This window comes from Trichechus manatus, unplaced genomic scaffold (assembly GCF_000243295.1).
Source record: "Trichechus manatus latirostris isolate Lorelei unplaced genomic scaffold, TriManLat1.0 scaffold00091, whole genome shotgun sequence".
Taxonomy (NCBI): Eukaryota; Metazoa; Chordata; class Mammalia; order Sirenia; family Trichechidae; genus Trichechus; species Trichechus manatus.
In genome coordinates this window covers 4,118,463-4,138,275 of record NW_004444027.1, presented here as the reverse complement: position 1 = coordinate 4,138,275, position 19,813 = coordinate 4,118,463, and the positions used below count along the sequence as shown (strand labels likewise).

The 19,813-nt window shown below is 42.6% G+C and overlaps 1 protein-coding gene across 2 annotated transcripts in view; it reads right to left on the bottom strand.

The window, feature by feature from the left end:
* The window catches only part of SCARA3 (scavenger receptor class A member 3), a 38,480-nt gene extending 30,176 nt beyond the window's left edge, over positions 1–8,304 (bottom strand). For both annotated transcript variants that reach the window (XM_023736706.1, XM_004382181.1), the window contains exons 1-2: positions 8,212–8,304; positions 6,676–6,795 (exon numbers count right to left, since the gene is read on the bottom strand). In XM_023736706.1, the coding sequence (XP_023592474.1) occupies positions 6,676–6,795; positions 8,212–8,239 (148 nt within the window). In that variant the 5' untranslated portion in view covers positions 8,240–8,304. The remainder of the gene's footprint in view (positions 1–6,675; positions 6,796–8,211) is intronic.
* Positions 8,305–19,813: the final 11,509 nt, after the last annotated feature.

The window sequence follows — 19,813 nt, the reverse complement described above, 5'->3', positions numbered from 1 at the left end:
GTATGTTGAAGTCTCCTACTGTTATTGTGGAACTGTCTATTTCTCTTTTTAGTGCTGTTAGGGTTTGTTATATGTATTTTGGAGCCCTGTCATTGGGCGCACAGATATTTATCATGGTTATGTCTTCATGATGAATCATCTCTTTCATCCTTATATAGTGCCCTTCTTTGTCTTTTATGGTGGATTTTGTTTTAAAGACTATTTTATCTGAGATTAGCATTGCCACTCCTGCTCCTTTTTGGTAGCTGTTTGCTTGATATATTTTTTCCATCCTTTGATTTTTAATAAATTTACATCTTTGTTTCTAAGGTGTGTCTCTTGTAGATAGCATATTGAAGGGTCATGCTTTTTTATCCATTCTGCCATTCTCTGTCTCTTCACAAGTGCATTTAAGCCATTTACATTCAGTGTGATTATCAGTAGGTATGAGTTTATTGTTGTATATTGTTGGGCTTTTTTTGTGGTGCTTACATTTTCTTTGTTCTTCTTTCCTGTGTTGAGGTCTTTTTCTTTTCTTTTTATAGATTTTGTGTTTACTGAGATTTTATGTTTTTCTTCTTTTTTATTCTGATGAGTAGATTTGTTACCTTTGTCTGTGGTTACCTTGAAATTTACTCTTATCTTCCTAAGTTTGAACCAGTCTTTTATTACTTGATATTGGCTTAACTTCTTCTCCATTTGAAAGTTTTATTCCTACACCATTTATTCCCCCTTTTATTGTTTTGACGTTTTTGTCATTTATAGATTGACATCTCTGTTTCCCTGTTTTAAGTGTTTTAGCTTTGTTTTATTATTTAGAGTTCTTTACCTAGGTTGGTATCTGGCTGCTGCTGTCCTGTGTCATAGACTCTGGTTGTTATCTGATGCTGCTGGTTCTCTAAGTGAAGGACTCCCTTTAAAATTTCTTTTGGTTTTTATGAATCCCTTAAGTTCTGTTTATCTAGAAATGTCCCAATTTTGCCATTGTATTTGAAGGAGAGTTTTGCAGGATATGTTATTCTTGGTTGGCTATTTTTTTCTTTCAAGGTTTTATATATGGCATCCCATTGCCTTCTTGCCTGCATGGTTTCTGCAGAGTTACAAGGGTTTAGTCTTATTGTTTCCCCTCGGTATATGACTTTTTGTTTTTTTCGAGCTGCTCTCAGGATTCTTTCTTTGTCTTTGGTTTTGGTAAATCTGATTATGATATGTCTTGGTGACTTTCTTTTGGGATCTATCCTATATGGGGTTTGTGGAGCTTCTTGGAATGTCAGCTTTTCATCTTTCGTGATATTTGGGAAGTTTTATGCCTGCAAATCTTCAACAATCTTCTCTGTGTTTTCAATTTTCTCTGCTGTTCTGGAACTCTGATCATGCTCAAATTTTTGCTCTAGATTATGTCCCACATAGTTCTTAAGTTTTCTTCATTCTTTTCTCTGATTTTTCCTCAAAGTGGCTTCATGGATTTGTCTTCAATCTCACTGAACTGTCTTCCATTGTTTCAAATTTGGTCTTAAAACACTCTATTGAGTTGTCCATTTCTGAAATTTTGTCGTTTACCTTTTGGACTTCCAGCTGTTTTGTGTGATTTCTATTTGTTTACTTACTTTGATGTTTTTGTATTATTTTCCTGAATTCTTTTATTGTTTTGCCTGTGTTCCTTGATTTTGGCTAGGTTTTCATCGATCTTGTCCATGTTTTCCATGATTTTGTCTATTTTTTCCTTGGTGTTGTCTTTCTTTGATATCTTTCCTAATCTCTTGGAGAGTTCTAAATATTAGTCTTTTGAATTCCACATCATGTAGTTCCACTGCCTTTTCTTCTACGAGAAAGCCATCTGATTCTTTATTTTGGTCACTTTCTGGAGCCATCTTATCTTGATTTTTTATATGTTTTGATATTGTCTCTGTCTCTGAGATGTTAAGGTATTATTTTGTTTATTGATTGTATGTTCATTTGTCTCATCCTGCTTCTTTGTTTTGTTTTGATATGTCACAGTGGGTGGGCCAGGTATGCTTTGCTGCTTATGTATCTATGGGCATGATAGCTCTCACCACCTTGTGCGGGTGGGCAGGGCGGCAGCAGGCAGGGAAATCCCTTTTCACTGTACACTAGTTTGGTGAGGTGGCTGAGGGTAGACTGGGAAGGTGTTGTCTGCCTCCTGTTATTGGTCCAGCCGTGTAGAAGCATTCACATCCCCTCCCCAGATAGGCAGGGGTGTTGGACAGGGAGTGGTACTGACTTGCTTCCCACTATTCAGCAGCTGGTAGAGTGGCAGAAAGGGAGGGACAATGTGGACAAGTGCAGCAGCAGGCCTGAGCCAAGGATGCTCTATCCTTGGTGGCACAGTGAGGGCTTGTGGGAAGAGGGATGGTGTACAGCGCTGGAGGGGGGAAGAAAGAAAAGAAAAGAGGGAGAAAGAAAAAATGGTCTAGGTGGGAGGGAGAAAGAAAAGAAAGAAAGGGGGAAAATGGTGCAGCAGGAGCCAGCGAGTGGAGGCCAGGTGGACCCTGGGTGATGGTGGGCTGGGAGCTCTGTAGCTGAGTAGCGCAGTGTTGCCCATTGGGAAAGGGGTGGTGTATGGGGCAGAAGAGTGAGGGAAGGGAAAGTATGTTCCTCTGGTTATCGAGTGCTCTGTCTCCTGTTGGGAGCTCCGTGAAGTTGCCTTCCCCTATTCCCTGGCCAGGGTCGTTGCTAGCTGTGTTCCAATATGGAGACGTGAACCGTGTTAGTTGGCAGAGGACCTCCACTCTGTACCTCCCCTTGTTCTGTTTTCCTTCAGTTTCGTCTTCCATTTGGTGTTTAATCTAGTTCTTTATCCCTTTATTTGATGCTTAGGGTTCCAGGATTGACATTTATATCTGTTTTACTTAGTTTTTCAGGTCTTTGCTGCAGAGGGATGGCATGACACATTTGTCTAGGGTGCTGTGTTGGCTCTGCTTCGAGACCTTATTTTTTTTAATCATTCTTTCAAAAATGTCTATGTTTTATAATATATCCTGTGTAGTACTCATATATAATTTATAAATAGTTATATTTTGGAGGTGTAAGCCTTTTTTTTCTTCTTTTCCAACATTTAATGATAAAACTTTTCAAACAGAGAATTTGAAAGATTTTTACAGGGAATACCCATGTGCCCACCATCTAGATTCTACAACTAACATTTGCTCTATTTGCTTTGTCAGATACCTGTTCATCTATTTTATCCTTTTAACCATCTCTCAATCCACCTAATTTTTTAAATATATTTTAAATCAATTTTTTACTGATGGGGTACACAATCAAAAAAGTTCATAAACTATTGCCCTAGACCAAGAGTCAGCAAATTATGCCCTTGCAGGCCAAATCCAGCCCAATGCTAGTTTTATTGAAACACAGCCATCCCCATTCATTTATATATTGTCTATGGCTGCTTTTGCTCGACAATGGCAGAGTTTGATTGTGACAAAGAGTGCATGGCCTGAAATATTTATTATCTAGCTTTTTAAGAAATAGTTTCCTGAACCTTGCTCTAGATTAAAAACTCCATGAAGTCAGGGCCTGTGTTTTATTATGCAGTATATGCCCAGTGTCTAGTATAGTTCTTGGTCTATACATAGTATGTTTGCAAAAAATACTTGATTAAATGAATACTGATTAATGTTTTTCTATGTCAAATAAGAGAAAGAAGGATTTTGCCCAACCTTCTTTACTTTGGCCACAGTCCTGAGCACAAAGCATTGACTAGGACTATTCATGACACCACAAATCTATAGTCATTCATTCAGCAAATATTGAGTATGTACCAACCAGGCCAAGTTGGTCCTGGCCCTGTTCTAGGTGCTTGGGATACCCAGGCTGGAGGTAAAAACAAAAAAGGAGATTTCTGGCAATCTACTTCCAAAAATCAATCAAAGAAAACCCTATGAATCATAATGGTCTGATCTGCAACCAATCATGAGGATGGCTCAGAAGCAGGCAGTTCCATAGTACATGGGGCTGCCATGAGTCTGGGCTGCTAAAAGCAACAACAAAGGTCTCCCTTGATTCTCTCAAACACACACTCCTCACCCCGATTCTTATTATCTCTACCCGTTCACTCTAGATGTTGAGGCAAATCATTTCATCTTCCCAGATCTGTTTCCTCATATGTGGAATGAGGCTAGCATTCTATTCCATGGGGTTGTAGAGATGATTCAAGGATATTAGGTATGCAACAGCATGGCACACTGTGGGTACTCGTTTAAGTGTCTGTGCCCTTTGCAGTGCATTAGTGCCTATGCTCTTCTCTAGGTCCTTGAATGGTGGCTTTTGGAGCTTTATTAGTGGCTCCAGGTCCCTCAGGTGCTGGGTGCTGAGGCCCTGAAAGGGCTAACCAGGAACCTTTACAATTCTCTAATGGTCAGGACTGTGGCTCCTCCACTCCTCTGGTCCAGGATTTTGACCACTTTCTACGGGGCTAAGCCCTGTGAAGACAGCCCTGGTGGCGCAGTGGTTAAAGTGCTTGCCTGCTAACCAAAAGGTCAGCAGTTCACACCCACCAGCTGCTGGGAGAAAGATATGGCAATCTGCTTCTGTAAAGATTTACAGCCTTGGAAACCCTATGGGGCAGTTCTACTTGGTCCTATAGGGTCACTATGAGTTGGAATTGACTTGACAGTAGTGGGGATTAAGCACTGTGAGGTGAATTAGCAGAGAGATGTAGGGACTGAATGGGAGTGAGGGGCTTGGGACTGGAACCACCTGAGGTGCTTTTAAAAAATATTAAGGCCTGGGTCCTATCCTAGGGATTATGATTTAATTTATCTGAAGTGGGGCTCTGGCATGAGCATTTTCAAATGTTTTCTAAGAGATTCTAATGTGCAGGAAAGGTTGAAAAACACTCCTTTTGATGGTGAAATCTTTGAAGGCAGCAAATGTAACTGACCTCACCATAAAGTTCCTAATACTTGGCACATACTCTTTGGTTTTTGTTGGGTTGGGTAATGCCTTCAGGACTACCAGGAGATGACTAGAGTGTCTATTGAAATCATTAACATGCTGACCTTTTGCCTACAAGCCACAAAGACTGGTTACTGAGCATCTCTAAACATCATTTTAAGGAGGAACTCATGCTCAGAGTCACTCAAGTGCAGGGCCACACTGGAGAGCGAGAGACACCCTTGGTGCCTTGCTTTCCTCACCCTAGTCCCGGCCTTGCCTCTAATACCTAGTAGATTGGAACAAACAAACCTATTGGCTTAATTTAGTAAAGGAGTCTGGATTTTCAACATTTGAAGCAGGGCTCCGAACCAGTTCATTCTGGTTCTAACCCCTGCTGAGAATTTGCACTTCTAACAAGTTCCCAGGTGATGCTAATGCTGCTGGTTAGGGAATAACATAAAGGAAAAACGCTGTCCTAGGATTCAGGAGGCCTGAGTTCTAAATCTGCTATTAATTTGTCAGTTTTCTCACCTGTAAATAGTAGTAAAAATACCTGCTTTGACTACCCTTATAGGAACTTCCGGTTTGAACCCTGCTGAGAACTTGTATTTCCACCCCAAGATATACTAAATCAGAATCTACATTTTAACAAGATTCCCAGGTGATTCTTATGTATAATAAATTTTGAGAACCACTGCTCTACCAGTGGTTCTCAGAATTGGTCTTGACTCCCTAATCAGCCCCATTAGCATCGCCTGGGAACTTGTTAGGTAGCCAATTCTCAGCAGGGTGTCGAACCAGAAGGAACTGTTTCAAAGCCCTAATTGGAAGCTACAACCGGAATGAGATTACAGTGAGAAAGCACCATATTTGTTTTAATCAGTTTACCATAAACAGTCTCCAGAAGGTGAAAGTTACGTGAATCTGGCTGTATGGCATCACCATGGTCAGCTACCATGTTCTTATAAACTGTATTACCTATGAGAAGCACCAAACTTCAGATCCCTGGGCCTTACCTGTAGGACTCTGATTTAGTTACTCTGGGTGGGGCCCAGGAATCTGCATTTTAACAAATACTAGTGGTGATTTTGATGTAGGTAGACCTCTAATGGAGCCCTGCTGGCACAGTGGTTAAGAAAGAGCTTGGCTGTTAACAAAAAGGTCGGCAGTTCATATCCACCAGTCATTCCTGGAAGCTCTATGGGGCAGTTCTACTCTGTCTTATAGGGTTGCTAAGAGTCAGAATCAACAGCAACAGGTTTCGTTTTTGGTTTAGACCTCTAAATGCTTTGAGAAAAACACATAGGCCATGGAAGGGGCTTAGAAATCACCTGACCCAGGAATTTTCAACACTGGATGTACAACAGAATCATCTTCAAAATATTGATGTCTAGGCCCCACCCCCAGAGATTAAAATTCCATTAATCTGGGATGGGACCCAGGCATCAACATTTTTTAAAGCTAATGAATCTAATGTGCAACTGAAATTGAGAACCCCTGATTTTGTCCTACACTCTCATTTACCAAAGGGAAAATGATGTTCCTGAGAGGGGAAGTGCCTTGCTCAAGGCCACACAGCTAAATTATTGGCCAGAAATTAGAAGCCAGTCTTCATAGTTTGGACTAGACATTAAGATTCCCTAGTCAGAAAGAGGTTGGTTCTCAGGCCCTGAGTCACCAAGGTCAGTTTGTCTCTGAGGGGGGTTTTCAGCACCTGACATCTCACCAGAAACTCCCCTGCAGCCGGGCGTGGTGACCCCTGGGCCAGCCAGTTGCTTCTGAAGCCACACTCACCCAGGGAGGCCAGCACGGCCACGGCCACCAGGAGCAGGGCCAAGAAGAGGTAAAGGATCCGCACAGATGTGTGTAAGGACAGATTCCTCTGGCAGCGGCTGCAGCGGGGCCCCGGCCGGCCTGTAGGGGTACAGATGGAGGGAAGGGGCTTAGGCCAGTGGCTGAGCCTGCAGCTAAAGTGTCATCAGTTCCATGTTCCTACTCTGGCCTGTCTCATCACATTTCACACCAGGCTCCGAAGGGGTGTTGTTCTCAACACTCAGTCTTATTTCCTTTTCTCTAGGTTTTAGAGCTTTCAAGGAATAGAAGAGTCAGGGGCTTCAAAAAACTCCATCCAACCCTGCCCCCATCACTCTCTCTATATGGTATCATCATTCTGTCCACAGCGGGGGAAAACACTTCCTCCCTCTAGATTCACCCTACCTATAACGTGCTCGACTGTTAACCAAAAGGTTGGAGGTTCAAGTCCACCCAGAGAGGCCTGGAAGAAGGGCCTGGTGAGCTGCTTCCAACAAATCAGCCACTGAAAACCTTATGGAGCACAGTTCTACTCTGTCACACATGGATTCGCCATGAGTTGGAATCAACTAGATGACAACTGGTTATAATTCACAAAATGAGGTAGCCAGCATTGTTTCACTTTAGGTGACCAACTTGTTCCCGTTTGTCCAAGACTTTCTGGGTTTTAGAACTGAAGGTCTCATGTCACAGGAACCCCTCAGTCCTGCGCAAATCAGGAAAACTGATCACCAAGTTCTCAAATTTTGCAAGTAACCAGCAGTTCTTCCAGAAACCAAATAAGTGACTACAGTCCAGTGGCTGGGTCCTTGGTATGGAGGAAGGAGAAAGTCAGGTGCGCTTGGTTACTCTGGTAGGTGGTCAACGCCACCAGCAGGTAGACTCCAGGAATGCAGTGATACCTCCAACTGTGTGATTCCTAAGCCTAGCTCAACTTTGGTTTCACATTACCTGGTAGCATTTAGAAATCCTGGTACCCAGTTCACACTCCAGATTAAATTAATATTTATGAGGGTTGGAACCAGGAATCAATAGTTTTTTTTAAAGATCCCTGGATGATTACAACATGCAACCAAGGTTGGGAACTATGGCTGTAGTATTTATACTGAGAGTCCCTACTCCAAGTAACAGCTCAGGTGGCATTTGTTTCTCAGATTAACAAAATGCCAAGTTGGGCTCTGAGGGCCTGAGAAGAAAGATGGGCCACCTGGGTAGCATGGGATATAATGAAAGGACATTTCAGGGTCAGCAAAAATATAGGTGTGGGGACTGGATGCCTGGCTGGGGGAAGGGACAGAGGTCACTGACAGGCCCCAGGAGAAGTCCTTTCACTTGTGTCAAGCTTTGACTTTATCTGTACTGCAAAACCCAGGACCACCCAACTCTGCCCCTTTGCCCTCCAGAAAGCAGTGGGGAAGGACAGCCATGTTTTTGAAGTCACATACAGAGAACTTCCTGGGGTTGGGGTGGGGAGGAGAGAAGATCAGAGGGCAGAAGGAAGCCCCCCACAACTCTTACCCTCCTGTGTGCACAGGAAGGACGGCATATCTTCGTCTTCACCAGCCAGTTCCTCTTCTGTAACATACAATGCATCTCCGTCGCCGCAGTCCGACCACACTGTGATGGAGCCAGTGCCTTCAGACCCCAGCCTGGGGCCCCAAGCCTAAGCCACAGCCACCCCTCTCCATCCTCTCCAGCTGCCCCATTCATTGATGGGTCTCCATACCCCCATGCCCCAGGGTCCAAGTCAGCCCACTGAAGTGCCAGGTAACTCCACCATAAACAGAGGAAAAGTGGGCAGAGGTAAGAATCAGGAAATGGGATGTCCAAACGCCTCTGGGTAAGGCGATTTCATGACTCCCACAAGCTGGTAAAGAAACATAGGCCAGGCCAGCTATTTTATCTGCACCTTGCTCAACCCCCTTGGAGTGAAGTAAGAAATAAGAGCTGGTTTGTTTGATCTTGCTCAAATCCCTTCCATTTGCCAACACAGTGGTGACTAAAGGAGAACTCCTCTTCTCTAGAAGAAGGGCAAATCTGGCCTAGTATAGGCCCCACCAAGACTTGGGGTCCCACCCAGATGTGGGGCTGCAGACAGGAGAAGTAGTGAGGCAAATGGATACAAGAGGGGTACAGACCTCTGCCTCTGACTGCCCCCCAGGACCTGCTGGGGTATCTGAAGAAACTGTGGGAAACGCAACTCTCAAGTCTGATGCCCAGTTCTGTGCTTGTTCTCTTGGGTCATAATAACATGTAAATTATGTATTCCCGCATACACATCACACCTCCTCCTTGGAAGACCTGGCTTGTTACGAACGATGAGGAAGAAGGATAAAACATGGCAGAATGAACCAAATCCCCAGGAGGGTGTTCGAGGAAGGAGAGGTTAGCTGGACTAAGCTAACCTGGGCTTTTGTTCCAGGAAGTGGGGGATGCAAGCTAATGATGAGAATTACATTGTTTGAGAGATATCTGTAGAGGGGATTTTAAAAACCACACTTGACTACATTAAAAGAAAAATTTTTTTTTGGCATGGCAAAAACAAAACAACATACCATAAGTAAAGTTAAAAGACAAATGACAAGCTGGGAGAATATATTCATAACAGATATCACAGATAAAGAGCTGATATAACAAATTTATAGAGAGCTTTTAAAAATTGAGGATACAAAGGAGCAAAAATTGTATAGAAAAATGAACAAAAGACATGAACAGATAAATTACAAAAGAGATTCACAAATGGCCCTTAAACAAATGAAAAGACTGTAAGAACATTTTAATGTCCTGAAAAGTGAACAAATTATCATCTGGAAGGGGTATACAAATTTATACTTCTACCCACTGCATATGAATATATACTAATTTACTAGTGTCCCCCTCCTGAGTCTTATCATAAAAACAATTATATTTACAAGTTTAACTCAAAGAATCTCTACATTTTATATTGCACATTTTAAAATGTAAGACCACACATTTTTAAATGCTTACTAGCCATTCCTTTCCAAGAATTGTCTATATTAGCTTTTATCTATTTTTCTGTTGAACTGTTGATTTTTCTTTTTATGTGAAGTTTTTAAATGGCATAACATTTCATCTTGCGTCTTGTAAATGTTTCAATATGTTTATTTCTAAAAATTGTTTAAACTTGTATGTACGCTGCTCCTGGGCCCCGCACAGTGCACAAGGCTGGGGGAATGTGGAGGCATTCGCATTGTATCCCCTGATTAAAGAGTAGAATCCTGAGGGATCTGTACTCAAGACTTGTTCTTCCAGAGGAGATCTCCTTGACTTTTGCCAAGGTCCTGGGGAGCTACCAATCTGGGACCCTTTCAGTTTAGTTTCTTAGGTTAGATCACCAGAGGGTGCACATAGTAGATAAATTGGAGCCCCAGACTCACGTGAGGGCAGACCTGTGCTTACCCAGGAGTCTTCCCCCTCACTGGGAGTCTCTAAAGATATGAGGTTTCCTTGTCAGCTCTTTTTGGCAGATGAATTATTTTCCTAGGCCCTTTCACCTTTTTTTTCAATGAGCAGACTAGCTTTGGGTGAGAGTCTAAATACTTAACAGGTATGCATGGGCACTGATCAACCAGAAGGAAGGCTGAGACTGCTCAGAAAGGAGGGGCCATGACGACCAGAATGGCTGTCCCAGTGTGACCTGGTGGAGCAGCAGCCTGGGAGAGGTGCCTTCTAGGGTCTGGGCTGGATGCTGGAGGGCTTTGGTCTGGCTGCCTACCGTGTGTGACTCATGGCCTTTTCTCCCGCTTGTTCCCTCATGCACCCCAGACTCTGTTCCTGATATCCAGCTTCTGTATTTATTTGTCTGCTTTTAGCTCTTCATTTGAATTTCTTTCTTTGCTTGTTTTATTTGGTCCTTGGGGATTTCCTCTGTTTTCTTTTGACTTAAGCTATGTATGTTTTGTAGTTCATCTAATACCTAAATTTTATAATACGAAAAATTTTAAGCCTGTAGGGCTAGAAAGGGGCCTGGTGGCACAACGGTTAAGCACTTGGCTGCTAACTAGAAGGTTGGCGGTCTGAACCCCCACAATGGCCCCAAGAAAGAAAGGCCTGGCGATCTGCTCTCATAAAGATTACAGCCTAGAAAACTCTATGGGGAAGCTCTATTCTGTCACATGCAGTTGCTATGAGTCAAAAATTGATTCGATGGACCTAACAATAACAACCATCTTGCTAGAAGTAGAAGCTTCAAGTTTTTTCAAATTTTTCTTTGTTTTAGTTTTTAACGCAGTGAAGTGCTAGGACTTGCCTCAAGGCAATCTTCACAACAACCCTATAAAATTTACAGTCTAAAGCATCACTTTTATGGGTAATAAGACTGAGGTTCAGAGAAGTTAAGGATGTTACTTAACATCACACAGATTATAAGTGGTGAAGCCAAGATTTAAACCAAGAAATCTTTTCTACTGTTTCCTACTCCCCCCTCAAGATAAAGAGCCACGCCTCTTCTAAATGCTGAGAAGTCTTGCTTCTGCAACTACAAGGTGAGAGGGCAGAAATGAAGAGGGCCCTGCAAATGACTGAGCATATGATGGAGACTGAGAGGTGTCTGATAATGACCTCTCGTTATCCTGGGACTTTTTAGCACCTGCAACCTCACTTCCCAAGTACAGCTGGGCCACTGCTGTTGTGATCAGTATTTAGCACGGAAGCCAAAAAGAACACTTGCTAAGCTAAGGCAGCACTGAGTGAACTCAGGGACTATAGATGGCCCCAAGTTAAAGATACCATCATTATCACAAGGAATGTCTCTTGCTTGTCCTCCAGGTCATGGTTTAAACATCACTTCCTCAGCAAAATCTTCCTTGACTTCCCAGACTAGATTAAGTCCCTTATTATATTCTTCCATATGCTCTGTATTCTACCTTTGTAGAATGCAATATATCTTTAATTATTTATTCAATGGCTATCTTTCCTACTGTTTAAGTTCTAAGGGTAGGGACTATGTCTGTCCTGCTCTCTGCTTTATCCAAAGCACCTCGTATAGCAGCTGGCAAGGGAAGTACTCAATAAACACAACTTTGAATGAACCTATGAAGGATTTTGTATTGTGCTTTATGGTAGTGGTTCTTTGCCTATACATAGAATTATCTGGAGGCGCTTTCATGATCCCAAGGCCAAGGGCCCATCCCTGGAGATTCTGATTTCAGTTTTGAGAGGTGGATACTTGGGATTTAGGGCTATGAAAGCTCTTTCACACCCATTATCCCATTTGATCCCTACAACTAGCCTGAGAGAAATTATTCTCCTGATTTTACAGGTGAGGAAACTGAATTGGGGGACAGAGGGCTATAGATGTCCAACTAAAGTCACAGAGCCAGCTACCAGCAAAGCCCTTCTGAATCCTGGTTGAGTTTTCCTTTCCACAACAACAGATCCCAGGTAGCTGCTCTCTGATAGAACTAGTGTGTTTGCATGTATGTGTGCATGTGTGTTGGGGGGGGGTTGTAGATAAAGAGGAGGAGGGAAGGAGGGACAGGAAGGATAATGCATATGTATCCTAAGCGTAGGATATGTATCCTAAGAAACCAACCTTTCCAGCCCTCTTTTGTGTCTTAGGCTGTTATCCCATCATCAATCTGCCAACAGTTTATGAGGACAGCTTTGCCTGGGATGTTACCAGAATTATGACCCCTTCTGCTTTCTGATAAACTAATGCCTCAGCTCAGGCAGGCTGGAATTCCTTGGTGCTTCTGTGCTCTAGCTAACCAAAACCTCATCCCTACTAGCCATGCTTTCTCACCCCCAGATGATCTCAGCCGGAACCACTCTGCTGACTCTCACACTTACTGCTGCCTCTGTCCCCCTCAGGGAGGTATTCCTTCCCTTCCTTGGAGCAGAAATGCCTCCTTTCCTTCCTGTCCATGCTTCTAGTTTCTCTCCGCTCCTTGGTGGTGCTTTCCTGCCCTCCCTCGTGGCTGAGCCTCCTCCCTGTTCTGGCTCTAGGGCCAAATTCGTCACTTCACTGTTTATGGCCTTTGCAGAAAATCTGGGAAGACTTAAATCAAGCAAGACTGACACTGACCTTCAGTAAACACTCCCCCAAACAGCACACAATTTTGTCATAATTTTGCTCTCCCACTGACAGCCTGAAAAATTGGCAACCTTTAGCAAGTGGGAATTAATAAAGACCCCTTTCCGGTGCTGCATGAAGCAGCCATGTGGAGGAAAATGACAGCTGCCAGCATGGATCTCAGCTCTCTCTACACTAGGGTTTGGCTGTATTCCTTTGCTGACGTCTCAGTGCCATTATTCATGGCACTCCCCAACCCCTAAGAAGGTAGTCTTCTCCTTCTAATCCTTTGGACTTCCTGTTCACCAGTGCTGAATCACGGGCCCTGGGGACCCCTGATTTACCTGCATCTGGAGTGATGCAGCAAGTCTCCACTCTAGCTTTGCTTACTTTAATGAGAACATAAGCCAAAGCATTTGTGAGGCTCTCATAAGCCAAGTCCTTTAAAAGCCTGGGCTCATTGTATTCGCATTACACCCAGATAGTTACTGTCAGAGAATGGATGAAGACACAGTCAGAAAGAACTGAGAAAAGCTTGGCTGAAGACAGAGGCAGTGATTGATTAGAGGATGGTTGATTAGACAGGAATCTATACTTTCCTTTGCATTGGGCCAACCAGGGTTGACAGAGGGAGGAAAAGAATATTCCTCCTCCTATCATCTCCCATGCCTATTCTCATGCCTTCTGGGGCAATCTGATTCAGTGTTGGGCGCAAGGGACTTTGAAAATGTTTTTATAGTGATAGAGAACCACAGACTGAGAGCAGAAAGGGAATTTAAAAGTCACATAATCCAACTCTGACATAATACAAAGGCTTGGAGAGGTTAAGTGACCTCCAAGATTGCACAGCTAGTTAGTGGTTCCTCAATGTCCAGGGATTTGAAGCATGATTCAAATATACACACAGAGTATTTGCTGAGTTGCACACCCCCAGCTCAGAAAGGCCACAGAGCTAGCAGATGTCCTTTCTACCCAGGCCTGCAATCTGTTTACATGTCTTGCCTCCTCAGCAGGTTGAGGTCAGGAAACCTTTCTTATGCCTCTTTCAGCACAGGGATGATCACATAGTGGATGTTCAATAAAGGTAAGTTTACTGACTATTAAGAAGGCCTGCATCGTTAGTTAATTGTTAGGTTTTGCTGGTTTAGTCAAGAGTACATTTATATTTTATATATAAATATATATATATCCCCACAAGTCTGTCAGTTTGTCATACTGTGGTGGCTTGCGTGTTGCTGTGATGCTGGAAGCTATGCCACCGGTATTCAAATACCAGCAGGGTCACCCATGGCGGACAGGTTTCAGTTAAGCTTCCAGACTAAGACAGACTAGGAAGAAGGACCTGGCAGTCTACTTCTAGAAGAATTGGCCCGTGAAAACCTTATGAAGAGTAGCGGAACATTGTCTGTTATAGTGCCAGAAGATGAGCCCCTCAGGTTGGAAGGCACTCAAAATATGACTGGAGAAGAGCTGCCTCCTCAAAGTAGAGCTGACCTTAATGATGTGGTTGGAGTCAAGCTTTTGGGACCTTCATTTGCTGATGTGGCATGATTCAAAATCAGAAGAAACAGCTGCAAACATCCATTAATAATAGGAATGTGGAATGCATGAAGTATGAATCTAGGAAAATCAGAAGTCATCAAAAATGAGAAGGAATGCATAAACATCAATATCCCAGGGATTAGTGACCTGAAATGGACTGTACTGGCCATTTTGAATTGAACAACCATATGGTCTACTATGCTGGGAATGACAAATTGAAGAGGAATGGCATTGCATTCATTGTCAAAAAGAACAGTTCAAGATCTATCCTGAAATACAACGCTATCAGAGATAGGATAACATCCATACACCTACAAGGAAGACCATGGAGCCCTGGTAGCAAAATGGTTAAGAGCTCAGGCTGCTAACCAAAAGGTCAGCAGTTCAAATCTACCAGCTGCTCCTTGGAAGCCCTGTGGGGCAGTTCTATTCTGTCCTATAGGTTCACTATGAGTCAGAATCAGCTCTATGACACACAACAACAACAACACAAGGACCAGTTAATACAACTATTCAAATTTTTACACCAACTACTAAGGCCAGAGATGAGGAAATAGAAGATTTTTACCAACTTCTACAGTCCGAAATTGATCAAACTTGCAATCAAGACACATTGATAATTACTGGTGATTGGAATGTGAAAGTTGGAAACAAAGAAGAAGGATCGGCAGTTGAAAAATATGGCCCTGGTGATGGGAACGACGCCGGATATCCATGATAGAATTTTGCAAGACCAACGACTTCTTCATTGCAAATACCTTTTTAACAACATAAATGGCTACTATACACATGGATCTCGCCAGATGGAATACATGGGAATCAAGTTAACTACATCTGTGGAAAGAGATGATGGAAAAGCTCTATATCATCAGTCAGATCAAAGCCAAGGGCTGACTGTGGAACAGACCATCAATTGCTCATATGCAAGTTCAAGTGGAAGAAAAAAATTAGAACAAGTCCACGAGAGACAAAGTATGACCTTGAGTATATTCCACCTGAATTTAGAGACCATCTCAAGAAAAGATTAGACTCATTAAGCACAAATTACCGAGAACCAGATGAGTTGTGGAATGACATCAAGGACATCATATATGAAGAAAGCTAGAGGTCTTTAAAAAGACAGGAAAGAAAGAAAAGACCAGAGTGGATGTCAGAAGAGACCCTGAAAGTTACTCTTGAACGTAGAGTAACTAAAGTGAAAGGAAGAAATGATGAAGTAAAAGAGCTGAACAGAAGATTTCGAAGGGCGGCTCGAGAAGACAAAGTAAAGTATTATAATGACATGTGCAACCTGGAGATAGAAAACCAAAGGGGAAGAACATGCTTTATATTTCTCAAGCTGAAAGAACTAAAGAAAAAATTCAAGCCTCGAGTTGCAATAGTGAAGGATTCTATGGACAAAATACTGAATGACGCAGGAAGCATCAAAAGAAGATGGAAGGAATACAGAGTCACTGTACCAAAAATAATTGGTGGACATTCAGTCGTTTCAGGAGGTAGCATATGATGAAGACCAATGGTACTGAAGGAAGAAGTCCAAGCTGCACTGAAGGCACTGGCGAAACACAAGCCTCCAAGAATTGATGGAATATGAGTTGAGATGTTTCAACAAACAGATGCAGCACTGCAGGTGCTCACTTGTCCATGCCAAGAAATTTGGAAGACAGCTACCTGGCCAACCAACTGGAAGAGATCCATATTTAAGCCTATTCCCAAGAAAGGTGATCCAACAGAATGTGGAAATTATCGAACGATATAATTAATATCACACACAAGTAACATTTTGCTGAAGATCATTCAAAAGCAGCTGCAGCAGTACATCACCAGAGAACTGCCAGAAATTTAAGCCAGATTCAGAAGAGGACATTGAACAAGGGATATCATTGCTGATGTCAGATGGATACTGACTGAAAGCAGAGAATACCAGAAAGATGTTTACCTGTGTTTTATTAACTATGCAAAGGCATTTGACTGTGTAGATCATAACATGGATAACATTGTGACGAATGGGAATTCCAGAACACTTAATTGTGCTCATGAGAAACCTGTACATAGATCGAGAGGCTGTTGTTTGAACAGAACAAGGGGATACTGTGTGATTTAAAGTCAGGAAGGGTGTGCATCAGGATTGTATCCTTTCACCATATTTATTAAATCTGTATGCTGAGCAAATAATCTGAGAAACTGGACTATAGGAAGAAGAAAGGGACATCAGGATTGGAGGAAGACTCATTAACAGCCTGCGTTATGCAAATGATACAGCCTTACTTGCTGAAAGTAAAGAGGACTTGAAGCACTTACTGATGAAGATCAAAGACCATAGCCTTTGGTATGGATTACTCCACAACATAAAGAAAACACACATACTCACAACTGGACCAATAAGCAACATCATGATAAATGGAGAAATATTGAAGTTGTCAAGGATTTCATGTTACTTGAATCCACAATTAACAGCCATGGAAGCAGTAGTCAAGAAATCAAATGATGAATTGCATTGGGTAAATTTGCTGCAAAAGACCTCTTAAAAGTGTTAAAAAGCAAAGATGTCACTTTAAGGACTAAGGTGGGCCTGACCCAAGTCATGGTGTTTTCCATTGCCTCATGCATGTGAAAGCTGAGCAATGAATAAGGAAGACCTTAGAAGAATTGACGCCTTTGAATTATTGTGTTGGCAAATAATACTGAATATACCACAGACTGCCAAAAGAACGAACAAGTTTGTCTTGGAAAAAGTACAGCCAGAATGCTCCTTAGTAGTGAGGATGGCAAGACTTCATCTCACATACTTTGGAAATGTTACCAGGAGGGAACAGTCCCTGCAGAAGGACTTCATGCTTGGTAAAGAGGAGGGTCAGTGAAAAAGAGAAAGACTCTCAACGAGATGGACTGACACAGTGGCTGTAATAATGGGCTCAAGCATAACAATGATTGAGAGGATGGCACACGACCAGGCGGTGTTTTGTTTTGTTGTATGTGGGGTCGCTAGGAGTCAGAATCAACTCGACGGCACCTAACAACAACATATATATGTGTGTGTGTATAATTAATGATTTAAAATATGGTTTATTCTTTCTCAGAATTCTCCATCGTTGTTTAGTTGGAGAATTCCTGCCTTCCATGCAGGGGACCTGGATTTGATTCTTGGTCAATGAACCGCATGTACAGCACCACCCATCTGTCAGTGGAGGCCTGTGCATTGCTATGATCCTGAACAGGTTCTGGTGGAACTTCCAGATAAGACAGACTAGGAAGAAAGGCCTAGCAATCTACTCCCAAAAATTCAGCCAATGACTGTGGGGACCACGGTCCCGGGGAACATCTAGCTCAATCGGCATAACACAGTTTATAAAGAAAATGTTCTACATTCTGCCTTGGTGAGTAGTGTCTGGGGTCTTAAAAGCCTGTGAGCAGCTATCTTAGATGGTCTCACCCCTTTAGGAGCAAGGGAGAATGAAGAAAACAAGATACAAGGGAAAGATTAGTCCAAAGGACTAATGAACCACAACTACCACGGCCTCCACCAGACTGAGTCCAGTACAACTAGATGGTGCCCGGCTACCACCACTGACTGCTCTGACACGGATCACAACAGAGGGTCCCGGGCAGAGGTGGAGAAAAATGTAGAACAAAATTCTAACTCACAAAAAAAACTCAGACTTACTGGCCTGACAGAGACTGGAGAAACCCCGAGAGTATGGCCCCCAGACACCCTTTTAGCTCAGTAACGAAGTCACTCCCAAGGTTCACCCTTCAGCTAAAGATTAGACAGCCCCATAAAACAAAATGAGACTAATGGGGCACAACAGTCCAGGGAAAACGACTAGAAGGCAAGAGGGGGCAGGAAAGCTGGTAATAAGGAACCCAAGGTCGAGAAGGGACAGTGTTGACAGGTCATGGGGTTGTTAACCATTGTCATAAAACTATATGTGTACTAACTGTTTAATGAGAAACTACTTGTTCTGTAAACCTTCATCTAAAATACAATTTAAAAAAACAAACCAAAAAAACTCAGCCAATGAAACCCCTATGTCTCACAATTGTCCAATCCTGTTGTGCATGGAGATTTGGGGGCCAACCTGATGACAGCTAAAAACAACAACAACAGGGAGTGCTGGAGAATATTAATATATTGAGAATGCAAAGAACTAAAGCACCAGAGACTTAAAATTAACCCACAGAGGTCTAATGTTTGAACTGAAAAGGAATGAACTATGGAGGGAAGAGACAGATGCAGCAAAATTTTGGATCTGCCCCCCTTTTTCAGAAGGAGAACAAAGGATATGATATCCCTTTCCTAAAGCTGTAACAGCTGTTGTTTAGGGGGGGAAAAGATTTTATCTTTTTCCATTGGTGTCCCAGTCAATTGCTTTAGGATACTACCTGCATTTGAATGGGCCTCTAAGATAAGGCCCTGCTTCTTCCCTGTTCATATATGAATATAAAAATCCATGTAATTTAGGACTTTTGATATGCTGAAAATTGAGGAACATTTTCGTGTAAAATGTTACAAGGTGCTGGGTGTCTGGAATGGGTGAAGTTGTCATAGTATAGACCATGCGTGTACGAAAGGAGGTTAAGTTTCTAGAAGGACACAAATCAAAAATAATCTCTGTTGCCTTCTTTTTTTCCTTCTATTTTTCATTTTGCTTATTCCAAAATAAAGGCTATTGTGACAGGAGGGATGGAGTTGAGAGAGGACACTAGAGAAGAAATTGTAATGTCTGGGCCTGCAAACCTCCTGTAAAGCCTCTCTTGGGACAAACCTGGGATAGCATGCTGCTCTGGGAATTATGACGCAGCAAACTTCTAAGACTCTATGAGCCACTTTTTGCCTCCTCTTTTATCAGAGGCCCCAAAGGTGGTAGCTGTCATGAGCTGAGGTAATGGACACTGGTCCTTGTAATAAGTAGTTCATTAGTGCTTTAGTGGTAAAATTCTTGCCTTCCAGGTTTGATTCCTAACCAGTGCACCTCATGCTCAGCCACCACCCATCTGTCAGTGGAGGCTTGTGTGTCGTTATGATGTTTGAACATGTTTCAGCAGAGCTTCCAGACTAAGACAGACTAGAAAGAAAGGCCTGGTGATCTACTTCTGAAAATCAGCCAATGAAAACCCTATGGATCACAACAGTCCCATTCCATTGGGCATGAGGTCACCATGAGTCAGGGGCTGATTCTACGGTGGCTAACAACACCAACAATACTGTAATAAAGAAGTCAGCCCTGCAATTTACCTGGTGAAGACACAGTCAGGCCCTACTCTTTATCTAGTGATTGCTACCCAAATTGCAAGCAACGTGCTTAGAAAAAACCAAACAGCCTTCGAAGACCAGTGTTGCAAGCCCAGGCCCATAATGTATTGGTAACCACTGGAGATTTTAAAGGGCCTCTGTTCCTTTCATATCTAAGATCATAATGTCCAACTAAAACACCAGAAGGACAAGCACAGGAGGGGAACTCCTCTGTTTTCCATTTCTAACCTCTGCTCCCACAGAGCCACGTAGAAAGTTTGATTAAAGGTACATGTCTTGGCAATTGCTAT